Here is a 26,647-nt window from a genome sequence, read left to right as displayed (position 1 = left end):
TCTTCCAAGCAACTGAAGACTATTCAGTACTTGTGTGATTAGCTCCTTGTGAACAAGGTCTTGATCTTTGCTATTAATGATACCTCATTCAGTCCAAATTTTCCCAAACATATGAGCCACTCCAAAGGCATACCTGGAATCTGTATAGATGGTTCCTTCCTGGTTTTGTAAGTACTTTAAGGCTTGGCTGAGTGCAAACAGCTCACACGTTTGAGCAGACCAACTGTTGGGCAATTTTCCTGACTCTATTTCTACGAGAGTTTCTCCATCAATCACTGAATACCCATTGTGTCTTTTTCCCCAATCACCCGGGAGAAACCATCTATGAATAAGTGCCATCCAGTCTGGAAGGGGGTTCCTCCTAGGTCTGGTCCAACCTTTGTGTGGCAATCAATTAAATCTAAACATGTGTGTTCCTTCCTTAGATTTGGATTCCCTGTTAGGAAACCTGCCGGGTTGAGTGAATTATCAGTGGTCAATGTTAAATCATCCTTTTCTAACAAAATGGCCTCATACTGTAAGATTCTCAAGTCACTAAGCCATCTCCCTGCTCTCTGGTTTAAGATAGTTCTAACTTGGTGAGGCGTGCTTACTGTCAATTTTCCCTCAGTGGTTAACTTTCTGCTTTCCTTGACTAGTATTGCCGTAGCCACGATGGACAGATGCATTGAGGCCATCCACAAGTGACTGGGTCTAAGACCTTTGATAGGAAGGCTACGGGCTGCCGATGGCCTTCGTGTTCTTGAGTCAGCACTCCTAAAGCTACCCCACTGTCCACATTAAGAAAAAGGTGGAATGGCTTTTCTAGGGAGGGTAAGGCTAAAACAGGGGCAGTTATGAGCCTTTCCTTCAGCCTCTGGACTTGAACAACTTCCTCAGAAGTCTACAGGATATGGTTAGGCTTCTCCTGGGCAAGTTTTTGATATAACAGTTTACTGTGCAGTGCATATGAGTCAATGCATAAGTGGCAGTATCCGACTAACCCTAAAAATTTCCTGAGTTCTTGTTTAGTTTGAGGCAAGGGTAAGGACACAATTCCCTCAATTCGTCCAGGCCCTATTCTTCATTTGCCTGCACTTCTTAAGTGGCCTAAATATTTAACTTTGGGCTCTACATACTGAAGCTTTCTTTTTGAGACTCGTAGCCCCTCAAACGGCAGATGGTTAAGAATACATGTAGAGAAGTCAGTTACCTTCCCTGTATCTTCACCAGATATAAGAATGTTGTCCATATACTGAAGAAGGCATATTTGTTCTGGGATGACAACTTTTTCTAGTACTTGTTCTAAAATTTGGCCAAAAAGATTAGAGGAGTCTGTGAACCCTTGGGGCAAGACTGTCCATTGGTATTATTGTTTCCACCCTGAGTAGGGATCCTCCCACTCAAAAGCAAATATATCTCGGCTATCTTCGGTAAGGGGACATGCCCAAAAAGCATCCTTCAAATCTATTACAGTAAACCATTGATGATTATATGGAATCTTGCTAAGAATGGTGTAAGGATTGGGGACAATGGGGTGGGTAGTCTGGACTATTTTGTTGGTAGCTCTAAGGTCCTATACTAGTCGGTATGACTTGTCTGATTTCTTGACTGGCCTTATTAGGGTGTTATAAGGGGACATACAGGGCTCAAGAAGCCTGTCCTTAATAAGGCCTTCAATCATAGGTCTCAACCCTATCCTGCCTTCTAGGGGAATAGGGTATTGCTTCTTTCTTACTACTTCTCCCGGGGTTTTTAGCTTGATGTGGATTGGAGGGACTTGGAATTTTCCTGGGTTTCCTTCTTTGGACCAGACATTAGGATTAATATATTTTTCACCTACAGTGGTGAGTAGGTTTAATGAGGTGAGGAATCCTCTTGGGCTGACTTGTAGACCTATACCCAACTTTAATATTAAATCCCTCCCCAGTAAATTAGTTCCTGCTTCAGGGATTAACAAGAACTGAATATAAGCTGAGCAATCCTGGTATCTAACTTGGGTGCTTTCTAAAATTTTTGCTCTAAATCCTTCCCCTTTTACTCCAGAGACTAAAAGTTCCTCTGAGGAGGAGACAACATTAGACGGGGGGAAACAGAGGAGCAAGCAGCCCCTGAATCGACTAAAAAGGTGATAAGCTCATGTTTAGGTCCCACCTCCAAATTTATCAAGGGCTCTTGGTGGGACTCAAGATAAAAGAGACAGAGCCCCTGAGCCCCCTATTCTTCCTGGAAAGTCATGAGTGGAAGGGCTTCTTTCTCCTTTCTTAGTTCAGGACAACCTCTCTTGAAGTGGCCTGTTCTTCCACATCTATAGCACCTATCTTGTCCTTCCTCCCTCTTAGTTCTGGGATTCTTTAACCCTGCTCCCCTATACTCTTTAGGGGGCCTGATACAAGGATCTTGGTCCTCCAGAGGGAGGCTGGGGTCTTTTAAAAGAGGGTTTGTACCCTTTACAGTTTCTGGCTCCCTGGAAACTGTCTAGAAGTACCTGGTTTGGGAGCCATCTGTTGGAAGGTGGAAAATATAAGGTGTTTTTCTTCATCCCTTTTCACGTACACTTTCTGAGCTTTCCTGAGAAGCTCACTTAGAGGACGGTCTTCCCAATTGTCTATCTTTTGTAACTTTTTTGAAATGTCTGGCCAACTTTTAGTGACAAATTGGAGTTTCAACATTCCTTGTCCAAGGGGATCATCCAAATTGAGGCCTGCATATTGCCTCATTTGCTCCCTCAGTCTGTCTAGGAATCTCATAGGCCATTCATCCTTTTCCTGTTGTATATAAAGCGCTTTAGAAAGATTTCGGGTTCGGGGTACTGATTCCAGAATTCCTTTTATTATCATCTCCCTTAGGTCCTGCATATTTTCCTTGTGATCTCCGTTATTGTTCCCCCGGCGGTCTCGGGCAGGGAATTTCTGGTCCGAGGTAGGAACGTTTTCACTGGGAGGGTGCTCACGTTCCCAAACTACCATAGCAGCCCTACATATGAATCATACTCCAAGATGGACATTAACTCGACCCAGGTGTATAACTGAGGTCCTAAGACTTGGTCAATTTGATCTGCCACTCCGTAAGGGTCATCTAGTAGCGGTTTGAGCTCCTTTTTAAAATTCCAGACTTCTGAACTGGTTAGGGGAACATTTGCAAAGCCAATGGTCCCCTCTCCTTGTGGTACCCCTTTCAAAGGGAAGAGGGTCAGGGCTGACCTCTTAGGTACGGAGGGAAATGGGAAATTCTGAATATCTTTTTTACATTGTCCTGCCTCATGCTGGAGTCCTTTTAGAGAGGGGTATTTAGGTTGGGAGGGAACAGGCTGATGGGATGGTAATTCCCAAGAGTCAGGGTTATAAAGAGAAGGGATAACGTGAGTAGAGGGGGAATTTGGAACAGGATCTGAGGCAGCAGTGGCTGTCTGAGGGGAAAGATTGGGGACGCTGAGTGGGGGAAGGTAGTCTAGGGGATCCCATGTGTTGGAGTCTTTGTTTTGTTTTGTTTTCTTTTCTTTGAGATGGAGTCTCGCCCAGACTGGAGTGCAGTGGCGCATCTCCACTCACTGCAAGCTCCGCCTCCCGGGTTCACACCATTCTCCTGCCTCAGCCTCCCGAGTAGCCCGGCTAATTTTTTTTGTATTTTTAGTAGAGTCGGGGTTTCACTGTGTGAGCCGGGATGGTCTTGATCTCCTGACCTCGTGATCCGCCCGCCTCGGCCTCCCAAAGTGCTGGGATTACAGGCATGAGCCACTGCGCCCGGCCGTGTTGGAGTCTTTAGGCATGAGAGCTAGCTCCTCTGACGTTTCATTTTGAGGTGCCAGACTGGGTTCTTCCCTCTTTGTTTTTAAGGGGAAAAGGAGGGCAGGTCCTTGCCTCCAACAAAAGGGATAGCCTAGTTCTTCTTGAGACACTGGACTTTTATCATTAACATATCGGATTAGAAGCTGACACATTACATCCTCATTCGACCCAAACTTTGGCGAGAAGATTAAGGGTTTGAGGATGGGTCCCTGAGTCCAAACCAAACAGCAGTATTTTATCATCTGTTGCTTTATCCTATGTTTAGTCCTTTCGTTATCCTTCCAGTGTTTTAGCATGAGACCTAGGGGGCTATCCCCAGGGATATCTTTGTTACCATCTTTATCCACCTTCCTCCCTGTCTTGCTTGGGGCATTTCCCATCTTGATGGTTTTGGGGTAAGGTTCAAGTTCCCTTACTGGAAACTTCTTGCCTTTTGGGGTGAGGCTCAGTTTCCCCACTAGAAATATCTTGCCTTTTCTACTACTGGAGGTTTGTGTGAGGTTCAATCCCCCCAGGTGGGGATGTCTCGCCTCTTTTTGACCTCTAAGCCACTCCAACCAAGGAATACTTCACCGCCCACCCCCACGGCTTTCTTACCTTAGTCCCAACCACCAAGGAAATACTTTACCAGCTCCCGCAGCTTCTTCTTCCTTGGTCTGTGCACAGAGTCGTTGCAGCAGTATGTGAGGATCCTTTAAGCTACATTGCTGGCCAGTTTTTTTTGTTTTTGTTTTTTTTGTTTTTCCCATGTTGCTGAGAGCTTGGGTTATTCCTTGCACTAGGTGGGTTCTGATTTCTCCCTGCTGAGGCCGCCACAAGGGGTGGGGCACATGCCTCCTCACGAGAAAGAACCAGACACCGCCCCTGGAGGGGAATGTATGTAATCACAGGCGAGCCCCCAAATTGTTACATATAAAGTTTCAGTGCCGCAAAAGAAATAGCACTCAAATATAAAACGTTGTTTTTAATTCTCAGCAAGGCAACATACTTCTATAGAAGGGTGCACCCTCACAGATGGAGCAATGTTGAGCACACACCTGGACAAGGAAGGGAAAGGGGTTCTTATCCCTAAGGTACGTGGCCCCTGCTGCTATGTCATTCCCCTATTGGCTAGGGTTAGACCACACAGGCTAAACTAATTCTGATTGGCTGATTTAAAGAGAGTGACGGGGTGAGTGCTTTGGCGGGAAAAAAAATGGTTATGCAGGGTGGCCAATGAGCCAGGGCAGAGCAGGTAGCAGGTAATTCAAATGAGTCAGGGTGGAGCAGGTAATTGGAATGAGTTAGGGTGGAGCAGGTGATTGAAATGAGTCAGGGTGGAGCAGGTGATCGGAATGAGTCAGGGTGGCGTAGTAATCGAAAAAGGTTGCTTTACAAGGAAGTTTAAAAGTATAAGGCAAGGAATTGAACATTGAACAGACTGACATATTAATTCTTTGAAGAGAAATTTAGAATTAATATTTAACACCCTGTCTCAAAAACAAAACAAATACAAACAAAAAACAACCTTAAAATGACTTCAGCAAGCTGGAGGATTTGGGTGATAATCCAAATAATAACTACTACTGTTACCAGTGAAGGGTCTTGACTACGAGTTGTCCAGGTTCTTGGCATGTTGAACAAATAATTGGGCAAAATGCACAAACAAAGCAATGGAAGACAAAATCATAGATTTATTGAAGTGAAAGTATACTCCACAGAGTGGGAGCAGGCTGGAGCAAGCAGCTCAAGAGCCCTGATTGCAAAATCTTCCGGGGTTTAAGTACCCTTTAGAGGTTTCCTGTTGGTTACACTCTATGTAAATGAAGACTTGGTAATATGGTTTTGCTGCGTCCCCACCCAAAATCTCACCTTGAATTGTAATAGTCCCCACGTGTCAAGGTCAGGACCAGGTGGATATAATTGAATCACGGAGGCAGCTTCCCCCATACTGTTCTTGTGATAGTGAATGAATTATCATGAGATCTGATAGTTTTATAAGGAGTTCCCCCACCCCACTTCACTCTGCACTTCTCCTTGGTGTCACCACGTGAAGGATGTGTTTGCTTCCCCTTCTGCCATGATTGAAAGTTTCCTGAGGCCTCCCCAACCCTGCAGAACTGTGAGTCAATTAAACTTCTTTCCTTTATAAACTACCCAGTCTCAGGTATTTATTCATAGTAGCATGAAAACGAACTAATACACTTGGCTCACAACCAATCAGCAGCTGAAGTGAAGTTACACCCTATGCAAATTAAGACTTAGCCTGTGACCAATTGGAGGTTGAAGTGATGGCTCCCTGTCTCCAGACCCTATTCTTCCTGCCTCACTAACAATAATTCAACATTTATGGTGACCCAGGCATGGTGCTAAGGATTTAATATACATTACTTAATCTTAGAGTCAAAATAACATTAAAGCTTTTTTTTTTTTTTTTGAGACAGAGTTTCGCTCCTTTTGCCCAGGCTGGAGTGCAATGGCGTGACCTCGGCTCACCACAACCTCTGCCTCCCAGGTTCAAGCGATTCTCCTGCCTCAACCCCATGAGTAGCTGGGATTACAGGCATGTGCCACCACACCTGGCTAATTTTGTATTTTTTTAGTAGAGACAGGGTTTCTCCATATTGGCCAGGCTGGTCTCGAACTCCCAACCTCAGGTGATCCGCCCGCCTCAGCCTCACAAAGTGCTGGGATTACAGGTGTGAGCCACCGTGCCCAGCCTAAAAATAACATTAAATTTAAGGAGCTATTGGAGTCGAATTTCCTGGAATCAAATTTAAACCCAATTACTTGCTAGTTGTTTGTCCTCGAGAAAGTTACGTCACCTTTCTGAGTCTTGGTTGCCCCTCATCTGTAAATCGGGATGATAATAATATCTACCCCATAGGATTGTCTAGCAAATGTGAAGTATAAGTGTTAACAATGGTGAGAATGTTGGTGAATCTTCCCAACTCTTGTCTCTGGAGTTGGTTTATTAACTCCATTTTGCAGATGAAGAAATGGGGTTCAGAGAAGTTAAGCAACTTGCCCAAGGACACATCACAAATAAGCAATAGAGCCAAGGCTTGGGCCAAAGGCTGACTGCCAGCAAAACCCACACTTTTAACCCTAAGTAAGAACTATGCCTTCTCCTTCCTGAACTTCATTGCTACCAGGATTGATAAATCTAAAGAAACAAAAATCACATCTTTGCTTTCAACCTCAACGTTTCCTTCTCTGTTTTCCCCTGGAGGTTACAAAGCCGTCATGTAAATAGGAATCCTGAAAGTTTACTTAAAAACCTAGAAGCACCAAGGTGATATGCAGATTAGCTCCCCCTCCCTGCATTCTTAAATGGCAGATTCAACCTTCTAAAGTCAGCTCCAGAATGCCTTTTTCACTTAAGGCTCCCCTTCTCTCGTTTTTCTCCAGGGCCCCAGATGACCTGTTGGCTAAGGACAGTAGTATAATTTTTCTGTTTTTTCTTTAGTTGCCTGTGTATTTAACGTAATGTCCAGGAAATCACTGCCAAATCCAATGTTGTGCTTTTATTGTTTTTTTTAATTGACACATAATAGTGAAATGAAACTGTAAATAAGACCCCAACATCTTCAGATGAGATGGACTTTCTGTGGCTGATAGACACCCAAATTAAGATAATAGGAACCCAGTGGCCATGGTGAGTGAGAGAAGGGCATTCATGCACTCTTTATTCTCAGAGAGGGCAGCTCCAAACAAATATCCTGTTTGCATCTCTGAGCTAAGAGGGTTCCTATAATTGGAGCTCAGACACTGTGACCTGAAAACTCCTCCCACTAGCCTGAAAGGAGCATCCAACAGGCACTCCTGGTTTTTGGACTTAGAAACTACCCACATGGTCTTACATTTAAGTCTTTAACCTACCTTCAGTTAATTTTTGTATATGGTGAAAGGAAGAGGTCCAGTTTCAATAAGCAAACCTAGGAAATACCATTCTGGATGTTGACCTTAGCAACAAATTTATGACTAAGCCCCCAAAAGCAATTGCAACAAAAACAAAAATTGACAAGTGGAACCCAGCTAAAACTAAAGAGCTTCTGCACAGCAAAATAAATTATCAATAGAATAAACAGACAACCTACAGAATGGGAAAAATATTCATAAACTATGCATCTGTCAAAGATCTAATATCAAGAATCTGTAAGAATGTTAATTCAAACAGAACACAAATAACTCCATTAAAAATGGGCAAAGGACACGAACAGACACTTCTCAAAAGAAGACATATAGAGAGCCGACAAATATATGAAAAAATGCTCAAAATCACTAATCATTAGATAAATGCAAAACCACATCTCACACCAGTCAGAATGGCTATTACTAAAAAGTCAAAAACATTGTATAAGTGAAAAGGGGACAAAAAAAGAAAAAAAAATCAATTAAATTTTTTGACACATATTTTTTTGAGACAGAGTTTCTCTCTGTCATCCAGGCTGGAGTGCAATGGTGTGATCTTGGCTTCCAGGCTCTAGTGATTCTCCTGCCTCAGCCTCGCAAGTAGCTGGGATTACAGGCATGCACCGTGCTCAGCTGATTTTTGTATTTTTAATAGAGATGGGGTTTGTCCACATTGGCCAGGCTGGTCTCGAGCTCCTGGTCTCGAGCTCCTGGCCTCAGGTGATCTGCCTGCCTCAGCCTCCCAAAGTGCTAGGAATACAGGCATGAGCCACCATGCCCAGCCAAAATTAAATTTTTTTGTTTAAGTCAAAAAGCAACAGATGCTAACAAAGTTGTGGAGAAAAGAGAACACTTATAGACTGTGGTGGGAATATAAATTAGTTCAGCCACTGTGGAAAGTGGCGTGGAGATTTCTCAGATAATTTAAGGCTGGGCACAGTGGCTCACACCTGTAACCCCAGCACGTTGGAAGGCAGAGATGGGCAGATCGCTTGAGCTCAGGAGTTTGAGACCAGCCTGGGCAACATGGTGAAACCCCATCTCTCCAGAAAAATATATTTTTTTAAATTAACCGGGTGTGATAGTGCATGCCTGTGGTCCCAGCTACTCGGGAGGCTGAGGTGGGAGGATCATTTGAGCCTGGGAGGCACAGGTTTCAGTGAGCCAAGATTGTACCACTGCACTCCAGCCATGAGACCCTGTCTCAAAAAGAAAAACAACAACAACAACAACAACAACAAAACAAAACAAAAAAACCTTAAAACAGAACTACCATTCCATTGTAAGTAATCCCAGTACTCAGTATATACCCAAAGGAAAATAAATCATTCTACCAAAAATACACATGCATTCATGTGTTCATTGCCATACTAGTCACAATAGTAAAACATGGAATCAACCAAGATGCCCATCAATGGTGGACTATAGGCCGGGCACGGTGGCTGAAGCCTGTAATCCCAGCACTTTGGGAGGCCGAGACGGGCGGATCACGAGGTCAGGAGATCGAGACCATCCTGGCTAACACGGTGAAACCCCGTCTCTACTAAAAAATACAAAAAACTAGCCGGGCGAGGTGGCGGGCGTCTGTGTTCCCAGCTACTCGGGAGGCTGAGGCAGGAGAATGGCGTAAACCCGGAAGGCGGAGCTTGCAGTGAGCTGAGATCCGGCCACTGCACTCCAGCCTGGGCCACAGAGCCAGACTCCTTCTCAAAAAAAAAAAAATGGTGGACTATATAAAGAAAATGTGGCCGGGCGCGGTGGCTCAAGCCTGTAATCCCAGCACTTTGGGAGTCCGAGACGGGCGGATCACGAGGTCAGGAGATCGAGACCATCCTGGCTAATATGGTGAAACCCCGTCTCTACTAAAAATACAAAAAACTAGCCGGGCGAGGTGGTGGGCGCCTGTAGTCCCAGCTACTCGGGAGGCTGAGGCAGGAGAATGGCGTAAACCCGGGAGGCGGAGCTTGCAGTGAGCTGAGATCCGGCCACTGCACTCCAGCCTGGGCGACAAAGCGAGACTCCGTCTCAAAAAAAAAAAAAAAAAAAAAAAAAAAAAGAAAATGTGATACATATATACACGATGGAACACTATGCCGCTATAAAAAAGAATGAACTCAATGTCTTTTGCAGTAATATGGATGCAGCTGGAGGCCATTATTGTGAGCAAACTAGCTCAGAAACAGAACCAAATACCGCATGCTCTCATTTATAAGTGGGAGCTAAACATTAAATACACATGGACACAAAGGTGGGAACAATAGACACTGGGGACTGCTTGAGTGGGGAAGATGGGAAGGGAGCGTAGGTTGGAAGGCTACCTATAAAGGTACTATGCTTACTACCTGGGTGATGGGATCTTGGTATACCAAGCCTCAGCAACACACAGTTTACCCATGTAACAACAACAAACTGCTCATGTACCCCTGGAGCCTAAAAGGAAAGTAGAAGAAGGAAACAAAGAAACTACCCAATCAGGACTCAGTTATTTTCAGCCAATGGGGACTGAAATTTAAATCCTTTATTTGCATACGTAGACCTATTTGAGAGCTACAGAGGAAACTTTTCCTGTTTAGGCCAGTTCCCCTCTTCTCCAGAATGTGGTGCAATTTACACCAGAGGCTGTGTCTCCCCAATCTGCAGATTGTTTTTGTTTTTTAAGAAAATAGTCCGGGTGCAGTGGCTCACACCTGTAATTCCAGCACTTTGGAAGGCCAAGGTCAGCAGATCACCTCAGGTCAAGAGTTTAAGACCAGCGTGGCCAACATGGTGAAACCCCGTCTCTACTAAAAATACAAAACTTAGCCAGGCATGGTGGTGTATGCCTGTATTCCTAGCTACTCAGGAGGCTGAGGCAGGAGAATCACTTGAAACCAGGAGACGGAAGGTGCAGCAAGCCAAGATTGTGCCACTGCACTCCAGCCTGGGCAACAAAACGAGACTGTCTCAAAAAAAAAAAAAAAAAAAAAAAAAAATGCTGGGCGCAGTGGCTCATGCCTGTAATCCCAGCACTTTGGGAGGCCAAGGCAGGTGGATCACAAGGTCAAGAGATCGAGACCATCCTGGCCAACATGGTGAAACCCCGCCTCTACTAAAAATACAAAAATTTGCTGGGCGTGGTGACGCACGCCTGTAGTCCCAGCTATTTGGGAGGCAGAGGCAGGAGAATCACTTGAACCTGGGAGGTGGAGGTTGCAGTGAGCCAAGATTGTGCCACTGAACTCCAGTCCGGATGACAGAGTGAGAATCCATCTCAAAAAAAAAAAAAAAAAAAAAAAAAAGAAAAGAAAGAAAGAAAATGAAGCTTTCTCTCTTTTTCCTCCACAGATCTTTTGTTAACATTTCTTGGCAGGGAAGATGGGATACAAAGTGGCCCCTAGCTCCTTCCAAGCATCATCTGGACGAATGCATCAGCACCTGCAAAAGCCCCTTGAGCTCAGTTGTCATCCCATGTACACTGGGGAGAAATCAGGTAAGCCCTCTCTGATCCAAGACCTCTGATTTTTAGGTGAAAGTCTTGGAGACTTTGTTTTCTTCAGAGAGCCTGACCCTATCTAGGGCCCTGCAGGAAATGCTCACACTTTGTGAGGTACACTCACATTTTTGCAGGGTGTGCTCATGCTTTGTGGGGTATGCTCATGTTTCTGATTTTGTAAGCATGTTCACATTTAAGGGCACTGGAAGGGATGCCTTCATTGGGTCAGTGCAGTGGGTAATCCATGTTCTAAGGGAACGGTCTCTAATCAGCCACCTTCTGATGCTCTGGTGGCTTTCATGTTAAACAAACAAACTCTGGAGAAATTCCTACTTTACTTAAGGCTTTGGATTAAATTAGCCCAGGAAAGTTCAAAGACATGCCAAGATATTTTCTGGAACTCCAGCTGGCTGCATATTATGGCCCATTCTTGTGTACATTTTTAAACTGATGGGCGACTTACATCAAGGAAAATTCAGAGTTCAAATCAGCAACCTGCAACTACAGAGTTAAAATGTGGAGTCTTCTAAGTTCTCTATCTCACTGTATTTTTCCCTGACTACTTTTAATCTGTTGACTTTTCTACTGATGTTGAGATAAAACTCACTGTTTATGGTATTACTAATCCCAGGCTACATGGAGATTTTGTTTTTCTTATGCAATTAAGCTGGTTCTAGTTAAAATGTAAACACTCAAAATTTAACCATAAACTCATTTGAAACTGAAGGGAAAAGAAGGGGCAAAAGAGGTTTTTAAAATCAAACTCCAGTGAAAATATGTGGGCTTACTAATTCACAAACACTCATTTATTTTTAAGTCAATTAATTTGGTGGTACCAAGAAGACACAATAGATTCTGATATGTTCATATATGTAAACAAATCTAGATACATACAAATAAAGACCTTATAGCTTTCAAAATTTTGGTCCCTCATTAGATGACCTATTGGAGCAAATAAAGTTTAGCCATAAATCAAGTCCCAATTTTATTTAAAAAAACAATTTGGATCCAACTGTCTTTTATAAACCAGTGAGTTTGTATCACTATCTCATGACTAAAATTCTTAAGTGAAAGATATAAGCTCTTTATTTGTATGTGTGTATGTATCTAGATGTGTTTACATATATGTACATATCAGTATCTATTTTGTCTACTTGGTACCACCAAATTGACTTGCAAATAAATAAGTGTTCCTAAATTAGTAAATCCAAATATTTTCCACGCTCTTGTTACTTAAGTAAATCTTTAATAAATAAGCTGGATTTTAAATTGTTGATAAAATAAAATGAAGACGTTTCAGAATTGAAATGTCTTCAGAATTGTCAGCATACATTTTTGCCTGGGTATAGTGGTTTAACGGTTTTATATTTGCCTTTGCTAGATATTTTAAGGTGTCAGAGTTTGGCACAAAGTTTATAAAACTATAAATCCAGCCCAAAATATAATAATTTTTGTTTGTGTGATTTTTTTATAATCAAGTCTAATTTAATATTGTTAGTTTAATGAAAACAGCTGAATCTTCTGAGTTATTGGCAAAATACCCAAGTATTCAACTTTAAGATTCTTACTTAAGTAAAAACCTGATATTAACAGGCTATAAAAGTGGTTAACCAGAAAACAACTTGAAATGATGACTAGTTTTGCCTAATATCTCAGTTGTTATAAATAATCTAGGTAAATTTTTAAAATTAAGTAAAAGTAAACAGAGCACCACAAATGTCTATATATAAACTTTCATGTAATTTGAAATCATAAGGTTATGCTAAATTAAATAATAGGGCTGGGTGCAGTGGTTCACAACTATAATCCCAGCACTTTGGGAGACTGAGGCAGAAGGATTGCTTGAGCCCAGGGAGTCAAGGCTGCAATGAGCCATGATAGTGCGACTGTGCTATCCTATCTACCCACTAGCCTGGGTGACAGAGTGAGACCCTGTCTCTTAAAACAAAACAAAACAGCAAGAAAAGATAAATTCAATGATCCTAACCCTTGCCTTTTCCTGTACATAAAATAACATTTGACAAGATTAATGATTATTCCTCTGTACTCTATTATCAGCTGTACTCTCAGACCAAAACTTTGAAAAGATTTTTCTCTAATGTAACTTCTGAGTACATTTGATGCAATTTCTGAGTACATGAAAAACCTCCATAACCTGTATATAAGCTGTGGGCTAAAACACGGCTTTGGAGCAGTCTGATCGAAACTCTCTACAAGACTCCTCCTGGTTTACAATCTTTAGTAAGATTGAATAAAATGAACCTTAATGCTTTCACCATTTGATGTTTTTAACCAACAGGCCAGGATTGTTAGTGGGTTTGGGATCTTTGACATGTCTCCCAAGTAGGAGATTGGGGAACACAGAGTATGCACTGAATACTTTTATTGATCTACCCTGAATGAACTAAACAAGGCTACTGCTGACCTCTGCAAAGGCAGTTTGGGTGGACAATGGGGTTAGAAGCCAGAGATTCACATTCACAAATATTTTTGTGAGCCAACTTATTGAGCACTAAATTGGGACTCAAGTTAAATTTACTTCCATTAAATTTGAGGCAACAGGCCTGGCACAGTGGCTCATCCCTGTAATCCCAGCACTTTGGGAGGCCGAGAAGGGCAGATCATTTGGGGTCAGGAGTTTGAGACCAGCCTGGCCAACATGGTGAAACCCTGCCTCTACTAAAAATACAAAAAAAATTAGCTGGGCCTGGTGGCGCGCGCTTGTAATCCCAGCTCCTCGGGAGGCTGAGGCAGGAGAATCGCTTGAACCTGGAGGCGGAGGTTGCAGTGAGCCAAGATCAAGCCACTGCACTCCAGCCTGGCCGACACAGTGAGACTCCGTCTCAAAAACAAAAACAAAATGAGGCGCAAACGGGAGGTGAGGCAGTGAAGTTCGCGAGTGCAGACACGCTCAAGGGACTCATTAAATGTCATTTCATTTAAAAAATGAAATTGAGCACATGTGCAAGCAAGGTTCACACCCCATTTAATCTTCACACCACCACGGGGTAGTCACTATTATCCCCATTTTACAAGATTAAAACACTGACGCTGGGAGATTGACAGGGTTACCCCAAATCACATGGAGGAGCTGGGCTTCCCCCCACCTCCTCTGCTCAAGTCTCCCTGTCCCCAAGAGGTGCGGACGGAGGCAACAGCCCCTTGGCCCATAGGTGGAGCAATTGACGAAGGCTTCGCCCGTCGCCGGAACTTCGAGCTCTCAGTGGGAGCCGAGACGGTGCAGGACCCAAGAAGCGCCTTCTTTCCCAGCCTGCGCCCCGATGCTGCGCGTCCTGTGCCTCCTGCGCCCCTGGAGGCCCCTTCGGGCCCGCGGCTGCGCTTCCGATGGTGCGGCCGGGGGCTCCGAGATCCAAGTGCGCGCCCTGGCGGGTCCGGACCAAGGTAAATGCGCCGTCCCGGGGCGCGCCCATGACGCGACTGGAACGAGGCCGGCCCAGAGGCAGCCGGGGGCGGGCAGGCGGGCTGCTCAGTGCGTTGAAGGATTCGATCTCCAGTCCCTCCATCCCAGTTCTAGGCGCCCCAAGCCGCTCCAGGCCCGAGAGGTGGGCGGCCGCCTTAGGGGCTCCGGACTGTAGCTGGGGGCAGGAGGCCTCTGGCAACCTTGGTCTCCTCAAAGGTCCTTTGGGGTCTTCCGACTGCGTGGAAGGGGAGCGGGGTCCGCACAGATAGGACTGGGCCCAGCGGCCCCCAGGCCAGGAGCTGTCAAGTGCGCGTCCCCCTCCCCCGCCAAGGGTCCTGGCCCGGTTCGGGGGTGGAAGCAGCGGAGCCAATCCCGGGAGGCTTGCGGCGACAGCTGGGAGCCCAGTGCGGCAGCGGGGCGGAGTGAGGAGGGTGCTTCTCCAGCTGCGCCCCTGCCCTGGGCCGCTAGCGAACTTTTGCGTCATCTGGCTCCAGGGAAAAGTTTGCTGCTTCTCCGTCTTTTGGCCAAGATCCAGAGTAGTATGGGGAGGGGGCGGTCAAAGTTCGCGGGTCACTGGCAGAAAACGCCTCCGATCGCCTGTTGCGTTTTTGTTGTTTGGACTTGTGGAGCATTCAGTGATGCTGAAAACGCTCCTCATTTGCTTCTCCTGTCTTGGGTCTCCTCCCCCGATCTCATCCCCTGTTCCCTGCGTTTGATACACAGATGGCATTGTACTGTACGTTTCGTTATATTGCTTCCTTTTTACTGGCTTAACACCAAGTTTGAAGGGGGGCTTTGCCATAAAATCCAGTTCCTTGCCCCCTGCTGTTGCCCACTGTTCCCAAGTGTGCATCTACTACCTTCAGTGGAAACGGACAGGCCACCTAGTGTCCCACTTGATGAGAATTTCCTTGACCAGGGGGGATTGCTGAACCTTATACCCCCAATCTCATGCTTAGTTCACTACCCAACTGGCAACAGCTCTTAAAACAGTCAAGATTAGTCAAGATTATTCTCCCCACTTACAGATTTAAAAACTGAGACACAGAAGGTTAAGTTATTTGAATCAGGTCTGATTTCAAAGCCTGTGTTCTCAACCATTAGGTAATCACTGGCTCTTCTAGTAATTCGGTGACTCAAAATACAGACTTGTACATCTGTAAATACAAAAGTATCATGGGTTAAAGACCTTTAGGCTCACTTGCAAATGTCGGGAATCATTTTATCCAAAACAGAATGACAGGGATCAGCAGATTAAGCCTCTGCCCCTGCCAGAGAGCACGAAGGGCAGGAAAAGTCAGTGAGAGAAGGAGAGACGGAAACCAAGATGACAGTGCGGAGGAGGCATGGGGACGAGATCACACACCGAGCCCTCCCAGGGAATGAGTTGGGGTCATTTGATGTTCACATTAGAAGCTGCGGGTTCTGCCTTCCACTGGGGCTGATGGCACCAGAGTACTGTTACATTTTACCTGCTGCCCTTGAACTTGAGGTTGGGTGGTGAACCACTCTTCACTGTTCTTAGCGGCTTTATTTCTCATACAGTCATGTATTGCTTAACAACGGGGCTCCATTCTGAGAAATGCATCATTAGGTGATGTGGTCATTGTGGGAGCATCACAGAGTGTACCTACACAATCCTAGATGGGATAGCCTACTGCACACCGAGGCTACGTGGCATATAGCCTGTTGCTCCTAGAATACAAACCTGGACAGCATGGGACTGGGCTGAATACTGTAGGCAGCTGTAACACAATGGTAAGTATTTATTTATCTGAACATAGAAAAGGCACAGTAAAAATACAGTCGAAAAGATTATTTAAATAGTACACCTGTATTGGGCAGTTACCATAATGGAACTTGCAGGACTAGAAGCTGCCCTGGGTGAGTCGGTGAGTGAATGTGAAGGCCTAGGACAGCAGGGACTGGTTTGGCACCAGGGACTGTTTTCATGGAAAACACACGGACTTGCAGGGGGACAGATGGTTTGGGGATGAAACTGTTCCACCTCAGATCATCAGGCATTAGATTCTCATAAGGAGCATGCAACAACCTAGATACCTCACATGCGCAGTTCACAATAGGGTTCATACTCCTATGAGACTCTGATGCCACCACTGATCTGATAGGAGGTGGAACTCAGGCGGTAATTCAAGCCATGGGGAGCTGCTGTAAACACAGATGAAGCTGCTCACCTCCTGTTGTGTGGCCCAGTTCCTAGCAGGCCACAGACTGGGATGGGTCCACAGCCCTGGGGGTTGGGGACACCTGGCCTAGGACATTACTGTACACTACTGTAAACTCTATAACACTGTACACCTAGGCTACAGTAAATTTACTTTACAAATGTTTCTTTCTTCAATAATAAATTAACCTTAGCTTACTCTGTTTTTACTTTATAAACTTAATTTTTTTCAACTTTTTGACTCTTTTGTAGTAACATTTTGCTTAAAACACACATTGTACAGCTGTACAAAAAAAATTTTTCTTTCTTTAGATCCTTATTTTATAAGCTTTTTAAAGTTTTAATTCTTAAACTTTTTTTTGTTAAAAACAAAAACATAAGCACACACACAAGCCTAGGCCTATCACTGTCTTCCGCCTCCACATCTTGTCCCACTGGAAGGTCTTCAGGGGCAATAACATGCATGGAGCTGTCATCTCCTATGATAATAATCAGGAACACCTACTGAAGGACCTGCCTGAGGCTGTGTTACACTGAACTTTTTTTTTTTTTTTTTTTAATAAGTAGGAGTACACTCAGCCAGGCCTGGTACAGTGGCTCACTTGGCTCACTCTTGTAATCCCAGCACTTTGAGAGGGTAAGTAAGGCGGGCAGATTGCTTGAGCCCAGGAGTTTGAGACCAGCCTGGGAAACATGGTGAAACCCCTTCTCTACAAAAAATACAAAAATTATCCAGGCATGGTTGTGCATACCTGTAGCCCCGCTACTCAGGAGGCTGAGGTGGGAGGATGGCTTGAGCTGGGGAGGTCAAGGCTGTCCGATATCAAGGATTCCTGATATTTGCAAGTGAGCCCAAAGTGACCCATGAGTGAGCCATGATCATGTTACTGCACTCCAGCCTGGGCAATAGAGTAAGACCCTGTCTCAAAAAAATTAAAAAGTAGGAGTACACTCTAAAATAATGGTAAACAATAATATTGTAACTATATAAACCCAAAACATAGTCATTTATTATTATTATCAAGTATTATGTTCTGGGCCTAATTGTATGTGCTGTGCTTTTGTACAACTGGTAACGCAGGCTAGTTTACATCAGCCTCACCACCAGCATTTGCGTGTTGCATTGCGCTATGATGCTACAGTGGCACCAGGCAATAGGAATTTTTCAGCTCCATTATAATCTGATGGGACTTATATGTCTTATACGTGGTCTGTAGCTGACCAACTAAAATATGCTGTGCATGACTGTAATTAATGGCTCTCCTTCAACTCCTTGGCTGGGCACTCAAGGTTTCTCCACCACAAGCTGACCTTTCCATCCTCCCTCCTCTACCCATGGGCTCATTTGAAGGTGCGTTACCTCTGTGTTTTGCTCTAGCTGTGCCCTGACTTGGCTCCTCTCCCTTCTTTTCTGCCTGTGGAAATCTTTTTGGAACTCCCTGCTCTGCTGCCCTCTCCCTGACACTGTCCTTTTATGCTTTGTGTTTCTGAACTTGTCTCCCTCCTAGGCTGTTGGCTCTTTGAGAGTGAGGATTGCCAGCTGGGTCCAGCTGTTATTTGAGCAAATCCTCTTTGCTTCCGGACGTCAGTTTCCCCTTCTGTATAGTAAAGGGTTGGTTGTTAAACCAGTTGTTCTCCATACTACCCTCCAGTGGTTTCCTTTTTTTTTTTTTCTTTGAGATGGTCTTGTTCTGTTGCCCAGGCTGGAGTGCGGTAGCGTGATCTCGGCCCACTGCAGCCTCCGCCTCCTGGGTTCAAGCGATTCTCGTGCCCCAGCCTCCCAAGTACCTAGGATTATAGGGATGTGCCACCATGCCTGGCTAATTTTTGTCTTTTTAGCAAAGATGGGGTTTCACCATGTTTGTCAGACTGGTCTTAAACTCCTGACCTCAGGTGATCCACCCTCCTCAGCCTCCCAAAGTGTTGGGATTACAGGTGTGAGCCACCACGCCCAACCCTTCCAGTGGTTTCTGTTGACTCCTACCCACACCACCTAGCCTGTGACCCAAGCCATCTGGACAGAAGTGATCCTAGGTCAGCTGCTCAGTGTTATGGTAGGTTCAGTAAGAGTGGGAAGGGTGCAGCATAGCCCCATCCCCGCTACTGGGGCTAGAAGGGCAATGTTCCCAGCATCGGGGCTAGGCTAAGAACACAGGACCTTGGCTGATTCCTCTCTATTTCTCCAGGACCTGGCATGTGGTAGTGCAAATTGAATGTTGCACAATTGAATGTTGGCAGCCAAAGACACCCTGCCTGGCTCCTGGGGGGCTCCCAGCTTAAAGTTCAGACACTGTATTAGGTCCGAGACTTGCCCTAGTATCTGGGCGTTTTACACAAACTCTGGCAAGATACTTATGTGCACTATCTCTTTTAATCCTAACAATAACCTTTTTATTATTTCTTACAGATCAGGAAATTGAAGTCCAGAAGGGTGAAGTGGTTTGCCCAAGGCCATGGGGCGGGGGTGTGGCTGACTTGTGGCTTGAGCTGAGGGCTGTAAGATTTGGCAGTCAGTATTGCGAGAGGGAGATGTAGGTGGAGACAGGAGATGAAGCTGAAAGATAAGAGTCAGCCAGAGAGAATGGAAGGAAAGAACAGGAAAGCAGAGAGAGGAGGGTCTGCCAGTCCCTGGACACCATGCCTTTATCAGCTTTCTATTACTACCTAACAAATGATCACAAACTTTGTTGCTCAAAGTCACACACACACTTAGCATTTTGTAGTTTCTGTATGTCAGAAGTCCAGGCACAACTTAGCAGAGTTCTCTGCTTCAGGTCTTGCCAGGCGGGGCTGCAGTCGGGAGTTGGCCACGCTTGATGGGAAAGATCTGCTTCCAAGGTCCTCAGGTTGCTGAGACCTGCATTCACCTCCTGGGGTTGTTGGACTGAAGTCCTATTTTCTTGCTGATTGTTGGCTGGGGGCCACCCTCAGCTCCTAGAGGTTGCCCGCAGTCCTTTGCTACTTGACGCGCTCCTTAGGCCCATGAGTTTCTCTAATAAGACAGAGCCTTTTATATACTATAACCAAATTACCGAAGTCACCTCACCTTTGCCAGATAACTTAACCTAATCTCGGGAGTGACCTTGTATAACCTTTGCTGTACACTATTGCTTAGAAGCAATTCACAGGTCCCACCCACATGCAAGGGAGGGGATTATTCAGGATGTAAACACGAGGGCCACTCTGGGGATCTTGGATCTAGACTGTTCTGAAGTTTGTGGGGGTCAGGGTCCTTGACTCCTCCAGATCTGGCATCTCTGTATCCACTGCAGTCTCTTCTCCAGAGTTGCCCCATTTTCTGTCCTGGAGCCCTGGAGCTGGAAGTGACCGGATGGCCATCTGCACACCTCTCTGGAGCCTCCAGACCTGCTGGGCTCTAAGAGCTCTTTGCAGGTTTCTGGGGAGGCTAAGGAAGTCCAGTTTGCCTGAATGTTACAGTTCTGCCCCTAGCCATAGTTCTGTAATTCCTGGCTGAAAACCCTGTCCCTCGACAGCCCTGAAGCTTTCACTGGCCCTTCTGTGTCTCCGATCAGCTTCCACTGAGAATGCCTACTTCATAAACACTGCTTGTTCACAGACAAAGCCGAGGACCCTGGGAGATAATAATAAGGGGTCTTTGAAGGCCAAAGGATTGGGGCCAGAGTGGGTGCAAGAGCCAGACTGTGGGGGCCTTGTGGTCGATATTAAGAAGTTGAACTTTATTTTGAGGAAAAGAAGGGGAAAGGGGAGGGACGTGGTCAGATTGGGGTAAGAAAGATGACTGTGACCCAAGTGTGGGAACGAATGTGTGTCTTGGGAGGCAGCAAGACTGAGGACTCGAGGGTCAGGTGGGTGATCCGAGGGATGCAGGAAAGAGCCTGTGCCAGGTTAATGGCTGTGAGAAGCGGTGTGAGCCAAGAGGCCTGAGATCTCTTCAAGAGGTTGGATTAGCAGGCCTCAGTGACAGTGCATTTTGTAGGTGAGGGAAGAGCAAGGTGACAGGATCAACTTCTGGGTTGATAGCAAGGTCATTGGCTCACCAATGGAGCAGGACATATCAGTTGAGATATCAAGTAGGCATTTGGCTATTCAGGCCTAGGGTGCAGAGGAGAGCTCTGGGCTCCTGGGCACACATGGGAGCCCTGGATGTACAGGAGGCAGGCGTGTGTGAGCTGTGGAAGGGAGGTCCCTCCTGCCTCTCCTGCCTCAGCTTATCCTGCTCTCCCTCCGCCTGAACTCCTCCAGTTCTGGAAGGCACCCTGCAGTCCCACACCTGGGCCCTCTTCTCTGCCGCTCCCTCTGCCTGCAACAGGCTCCTCTCCTGGACTGCCCCCTTCCCTGCACCTTGCCAATATGCATGCACACACACAGGCACTCGTGCACACACTCACATATGCACCCGTGCATGCACACTTACATGCACACATGCATTCTTACATCTTTTGCCTGGCCAGTTCCTACTCTCCTGTCAGCTCTCAGCTTAAAGGCCATTTTGTCCTCTGAGAACTCATTGCTGACCTTCTATACTAGGGCTCCCCTCTGCCCACTGGATGCCCCTTACTTGTTTGTCCTTTTTCTCCAAGTTCTCCTCACAAATAGTAATTGTTTAATGTCTGTCTCCCCCCCAGGCTGTAGGTTCCATGAGGACAGGCCCTGAGTCTGTCCTGGTCTCTGGAATCATGGTGTCCAGTAGAGGCCAGCACATGGCAAATATATAAATGTACAAATGAGCGAATGAAGAGAATCTGATTGGCCTTAAGGAACTTAGGCAATTAAAATAATTGGGCAGAAGACAAGCAGTGAAGGAGTGCAGAGGCATCACCTGAAAGGTAGAAGGAAGGAAAATGGGGGCCTGCCAAAGCCAAGGCGGGTATGTGTCATTATGCATCTGTCCAAACCCACAGAGCGTACACCGCCAAGAGTGAACCCCAGTGTACACTAGGGCCCCCAGGTGGTGACAGTGCATCCATGTAGGTTCGTCAGTTGCAACACATGTGCCTCTGGTCGGAGATGGGGATTGCGGAAGGGGCTGTGCCTGTGTAGGGACAGGGAGTATATATGTGCACTGTATTGAACTGTATTTTCCACTCCATTTTGCTGTGACCCTAAAACTGCTCTAAGAAAATAATCTATTTATAAATAAATATTATTCTAAGAAGCCAAAGCAGAAAATGATCAAGCGGAGTGTGTTACTGTCAGCAGAGGTTTTTGCCACCGCGAGGTTGAGGCGAGGAGAGAAACGTGTCCCTTGGTTAGTGATGTGGCTATATTCATCACTTTAATGAGAATAATGTCTGCTGAGTGATGGTGCTGGAACCTAGGTTGGAGAAGGTTTGAGTGAATGGAAGGTAAGAAAGTGACTAAATGAGTATAGAAAACTACCAAGAAGCTTGGCTGTTGCTGGTGAAAGTACATTACACAGGTGGGGCCAGAGTTACTGTCTTGTCAAACAGGACAGAACACCAAGCCTCTGTATTTAGTTGCTAACTTCTTATGACAGAGGATCACATTGATCTGTCCCCATGACTGTGCGGTTAGCAAAACCCAGGCTTTGAGAAACCCTATAGGTGAAATGCACCAGGCTCCTCCACAGATAATCTCTGAGGGAAAGACAGGGTCGTGGGGAGCACGTCAGGATTGTAACAGGACTTAAAAGACACATGGCAATTTTAGAAATTAGCAAATCTAAACTATGATACCTAAGGATGTACACCTGGGTGATAAAATTATAAAGAAATGGCCAAGCCTGGTGGCTCACGCCTGTAATCCCACCACTTTGGGAGACCGAGGTGGGTCAATCACCTGAGGTCAGGAGTTCGAGACCAGCCTGACCAACATGGAGAAACCCCGTCTCTACTAAAAATACAAAATTAGTCGGGCGTGGTGGCACATGCCTGTAATCCCAGCTACTCGGGAGGCTGAGGCAGGAGAATCACTTGAACCCAGGAGGCGGAGGTTGTGGTGAGCCAGGGCAACAAGAGCGAAACTCTGTCTCAAAAAAAAAAATTATAAAGAAATATACAGAGGTGATTACTGTAAGTCAAAGAGTTACTTATTCAGGGGGAAGGAGGGAGCTATGATTAAATCAGGGTGTGTGGTGAGGTTCCTGAGGTGGCTGGCACAGTTCTGTTTCTTGATTTGGGTGGTGGTTTTAAGAGTATTGGCCTTATAACTCCTCATAATCTAGAGGAAGAAGTCTGCTGTGAAGAAAAGATTAAGGCCGCGTGGTAGCTCACACCTGTAATCCCAGCACTTTGGGAGGCCGAGGCAGGCAGATTACTTGAGCTCAAGAGTTTGAAACCAGGCTGGGCGAGATGGTGAAACCTCGTCTCTACAAAAAAAACCCCACAAAAATTAGCCAGGGGTAGTGGCGCATGCTTATAGTCCCAGCTATTTCAGGGATTGAGGGAAGAGAATTGCTTGAGCCCAGGAGGTCGAGGCTGCAGTGAGCCATGTTAACACCACCGTACTCCAGCCTGGGTGACAGAGTTGAGACCCAGTCTAAAAAGAAAAAATGAAAAACTCTCCCCCCAAAAAAAGAAAAAAGAAAAGATTAATATGGAGGGAGGGAGTTGTAAAATTAAAGAAGGTGCATGGGTGCAGGTATGCTTGTGTGTGTGTCTGTCTAACAACGGCAGAAGCAGGCGAGGGCTACTGTGGTGGTCATTCTTCCCCTCCCCATTTTGCTCCACGGTTTACAAGCCCTTCCACTTTCTCTCTGAGGCAGAAAGAGCAAGGGGTTTTCCCTCCATTTTATGGTTGGGAAAATTGAGGCCTGCCTGAGTGTGACTTGTGCCAAGTCACTCTGGTCATCTAGGGCAGAGGCTGCCCAGAGCCCAGGCCTCCTGCCTCCAGTCCCCAGCCCACAGCCCAGGATTAGGCAGAGCCAGCTACTTGCCCATGGCTGCCCTGACTTCTTACAGGGATCACTGAGATTCTGATGAACAGACCTCGTGCCCGCAATGCCTTGGGGAACGTCTTCGTCAGTGAGGTAAGAAAGGGTGGGCGCCAGGGTGGGCTGGGGATGGGCTGGGGATGGGCTGGGAGGATCTAACTGGGTGTCCTCTGTAGCTGCTGGAAACTCTGGCCCAGCTGCGGGAGGACCGGCAAGTGCGTGTCCTGCTCTTCAGAAGTGGAGTGAAGGGTGTGTTCTGTGCAGGTAGGTTCTCTCTCCTGCCCCCATCCGGGCTCCGCGCGGTGCCCACCAGCCTCCAGGGGTTGGGGGAAGCCTCAGATCAGCTCCAGTATGGGACTCATTGTTGCCATCTGACAGATGTGAATGCAGACTCGGGGAGGAAAATTCCCTTGCCTAGGATCACATAGCTAGTAAGAGGTAGGATAGACTTTAGTTGGAACTTGGCCCCTCTAACCCTTAGATCCTAGTTATTTCGGCTATGCCATGCTTTGTTCTGACTCTTCACGGGGGAAATAAGAAAATGGAGTCCAAGACGGCTGCAGTGGCTCACGTCTGTAATCCCAGCACTGTGGGAGGCTGAGGCGGGTGGATCACTTGAGGCCCGAGTTAGAGACCAGCCTGGCCAACATGGTGAAACCCCTTCTCTACTAAAAAATACAAAAATTAGCTGGGTATGGTGGCAGGCACCTGTAGTCCCAGCTACTCAGGAGGCTGAGGCAGGAGAATCACTTGTACCTGGGAGGCAGAGGTTGCAGTGAGCCGAGATCACACCACTGCACTCCAGCCTGGGGGAAAAAAAAGAGAGAAAATGGAGCCCAAAGATGCTCATAAGGTCAGTGGCCAAGATGGAACTCTATGCCCCTTTGCCTACCAATAGGATCTTATTCCCTGTCACCAAAGCCTTCCACTGTCCCTGTGTCATTTGGTCCTCACAACTGGGCGAGCACCATGAACTTCCATTTTAGAGATTGGAGGAAAAATGCACACCAGGCCCACAAGAAGCAAGTCAGCTGCCAGTAGAGCTGAGCTGAGAACAAACTCTGGAGGGTGGCTGGGGAGGGGCCGACAGGGGCCACTGTGGATCAGGAGGGGACTGTGGAGGGATGGGAAAGGGGTAGCATGATGCTCAGGAGATTTCAAGGGGAGGTGGCTCAGCCCTTAGGTCTGAGCTGTCAGGGGCAGGGTGCCCAGCCTGGGGTCTGTGCTGACAAGTACACAGACCAGTCAGCTTGACCCAGCTGCTCTGCCTGAGGTCTTTACCCTACCCTGGCCTCTTCCTTTGGCTCCATCTCTGACCTCTGTGAAGGTCACGTCACACCTGCTCTCCCCCATTAGCTTCGCTCGTCACTCTCCCAGCTAAGCACAGAGAAGGAAGGGGCTGCATGAGGGTCAGGTCTGCCTCAACTAGCTCTAGAATTCCTGGGCTAGTTCCTGCCCCTCTCTGAGCCTCAGTTTCCCCATCTCTCACAGAAGGGCTGGAACTGATCAAAGACTTCCAAAGGCTCTCCCAGCTCTGACTTCCTGTAGCCTAGGACTGGAAGAGTCTATTTACCCCCTACTCCTGCTCACCCCTGCATCTGGCCTTGGAGCACCTCACCACGGTCACTCTTCCTGCCAAGGCGCTTGCCCACTTGCATGCCGCTGCGTCCTGTGCCCGCTTCTGTAAGAAATTGTGGTGAAATATAAATAACACAAAATTGACCATTTTAACTGTTTTTAAGTGTACAATTCAGAGTGGCATTAAGTACATTCACAATATTGTGCAATGTCACTGCTATCCACTCCCAGAAGTTCTTTATCATACCAAACAAACTCAGCCTGTTCAGACAGTGACTCCTTCCCCCTTCCCCTCCAGCCCAGGTAACCTCTGTGGGACTTAGTCTCTATGAATTTATCTATTCTAAATACCTCATACCAGTAGAATCATATCGTATTTGTTTTTTGGTGTCTGGCTTATTTTACTTAACATGTCCTCAAGGTTCCTCCAAGTTGTGGCAAATGTCAGAACTCCATTCCTTTTTACGGAGTAACATTCTATTGTAATGAGTAGCATTCTATTGTGTATATATCACATTTTGTTTACCCAATCATCTGTTGATAGATACTTGGGTTGTTTTCACCTTTGGCCACTACGAAGAATGTCCCCAAGAACATTGGTGTACAAGTACCGTCAGCCCTCCGCATCTGCGGGTTCCGCACGCACAGACTCAGCCAACCTCAGATTGAAGATGTTAATAACAAAAATAACAATGCAACAATAAAAAATAATACAGATAAAAACAACACAGTACAACAGTTTACATAGTATTTACATTGTATTAGAGATGATTTAGAGCAAGCTTGTCCAACCCTTGGCCTCTGGGCCACATGTGGCCCAAGACGGCCTTTAATGTGGCCCAACACAAATTTGTAAACTTTCGCCGGGCGCGGTGGCTTACGCCTGTATTCCCAGCACTTTGGGAGGCTGAGGCGGGCGGATCACGAGGTCAGGAGATCGAGACCATCCTGGCTAACACAGTGAAACCCCATCTCTACTAAAAATACAAAAAATTAGCCGGGCGTGGTGGTGCGTGCCTGTAATTCCAGCTACTCGGGAGGCTGAGGCAGGAGAATGGCGTGAACCCAGGAGGTGGAGCTTGCAGTGAGCCGAGATCGCGCCACTGCACTCCAGCCTGGGCGACAAAGCGAGACTCCTTCTCAAAAAAAAAAAAAAAATTTGTAAACTTTCTTAAGACATGAGTTTTTTTGGTGTTTTTTTTTTTTTTTAGCTCATCAGTTATCGTTAGTGTATTTTATGTGTAGCCCAAGACAATTCTTGCAATGTGGCCTAGGAAAGCCAAAAGATTGAACACCCCTGGCTTAGAGTATACAGGAGGATACATGAGCATAGGTCATATTGCAAATACTACAATATTTTATACAAGGGGCTTAAGCATCTGTGGATTTGGGTATCTGAGGGAGTCCCGGAACCAGTCCCCTACGGATAAGGAGAGACTATCTGTTTGAGTCCTTG

The 26,647-nt window shown here is 46.2% G+C and overlaps 1 protein-coding gene across 3 annotated transcripts in view; it reads left to right on the top strand.

Annotated features, from left to right (window-relative positions):
* ECHDC2 (enoyl-CoA hydratase domain containing 2) overlaps positions 1 to 26,647 on the top strand; it is a 49,795-nt gene that overhangs the window by 9,704 nt on the left and 13,444 nt on the right. For all 3 annotated transcript variants that reach the window (XM_050803277.1, XM_050803284.1, XM_050803267.1), the window contains exons 2-5: positions 11,011 to 11,130; positions 14,307 to 14,535; positions 23,642 to 23,709; positions 23,790 to 23,877. In XM_050803277.1, coding sequence (XP_050659234.1) covers positions 11,011 to 11,130; positions 14,307 to 14,535; positions 23,642 to 23,709; positions 23,790 to 23,877 — 505 coding nt within the window. The remainder of the gene's footprint in view (positions 1 to 11,010; positions 11,131 to 14,306; positions 14,536 to 23,641; positions 23,710 to 23,789; positions 23,878 to 26,647) is intronic.

The sequence above is a fragment of the Macaca thibetana genome, chromosome 1, assembly GCF_024542745.1.
Source record: "Macaca thibetana thibetana isolate TM-01 chromosome 1, ASM2454274v1, whole genome shotgun sequence".
Classification (NCBI taxonomy): domain Eukaryota; kingdom Metazoa; phylum Chordata; class Mammalia; order Primates; family Cercopithecidae; genus Macaca; species Macaca thibetana.
This window is presented reverse-complemented; position numbering and strand designations above follow the sequence as displayed.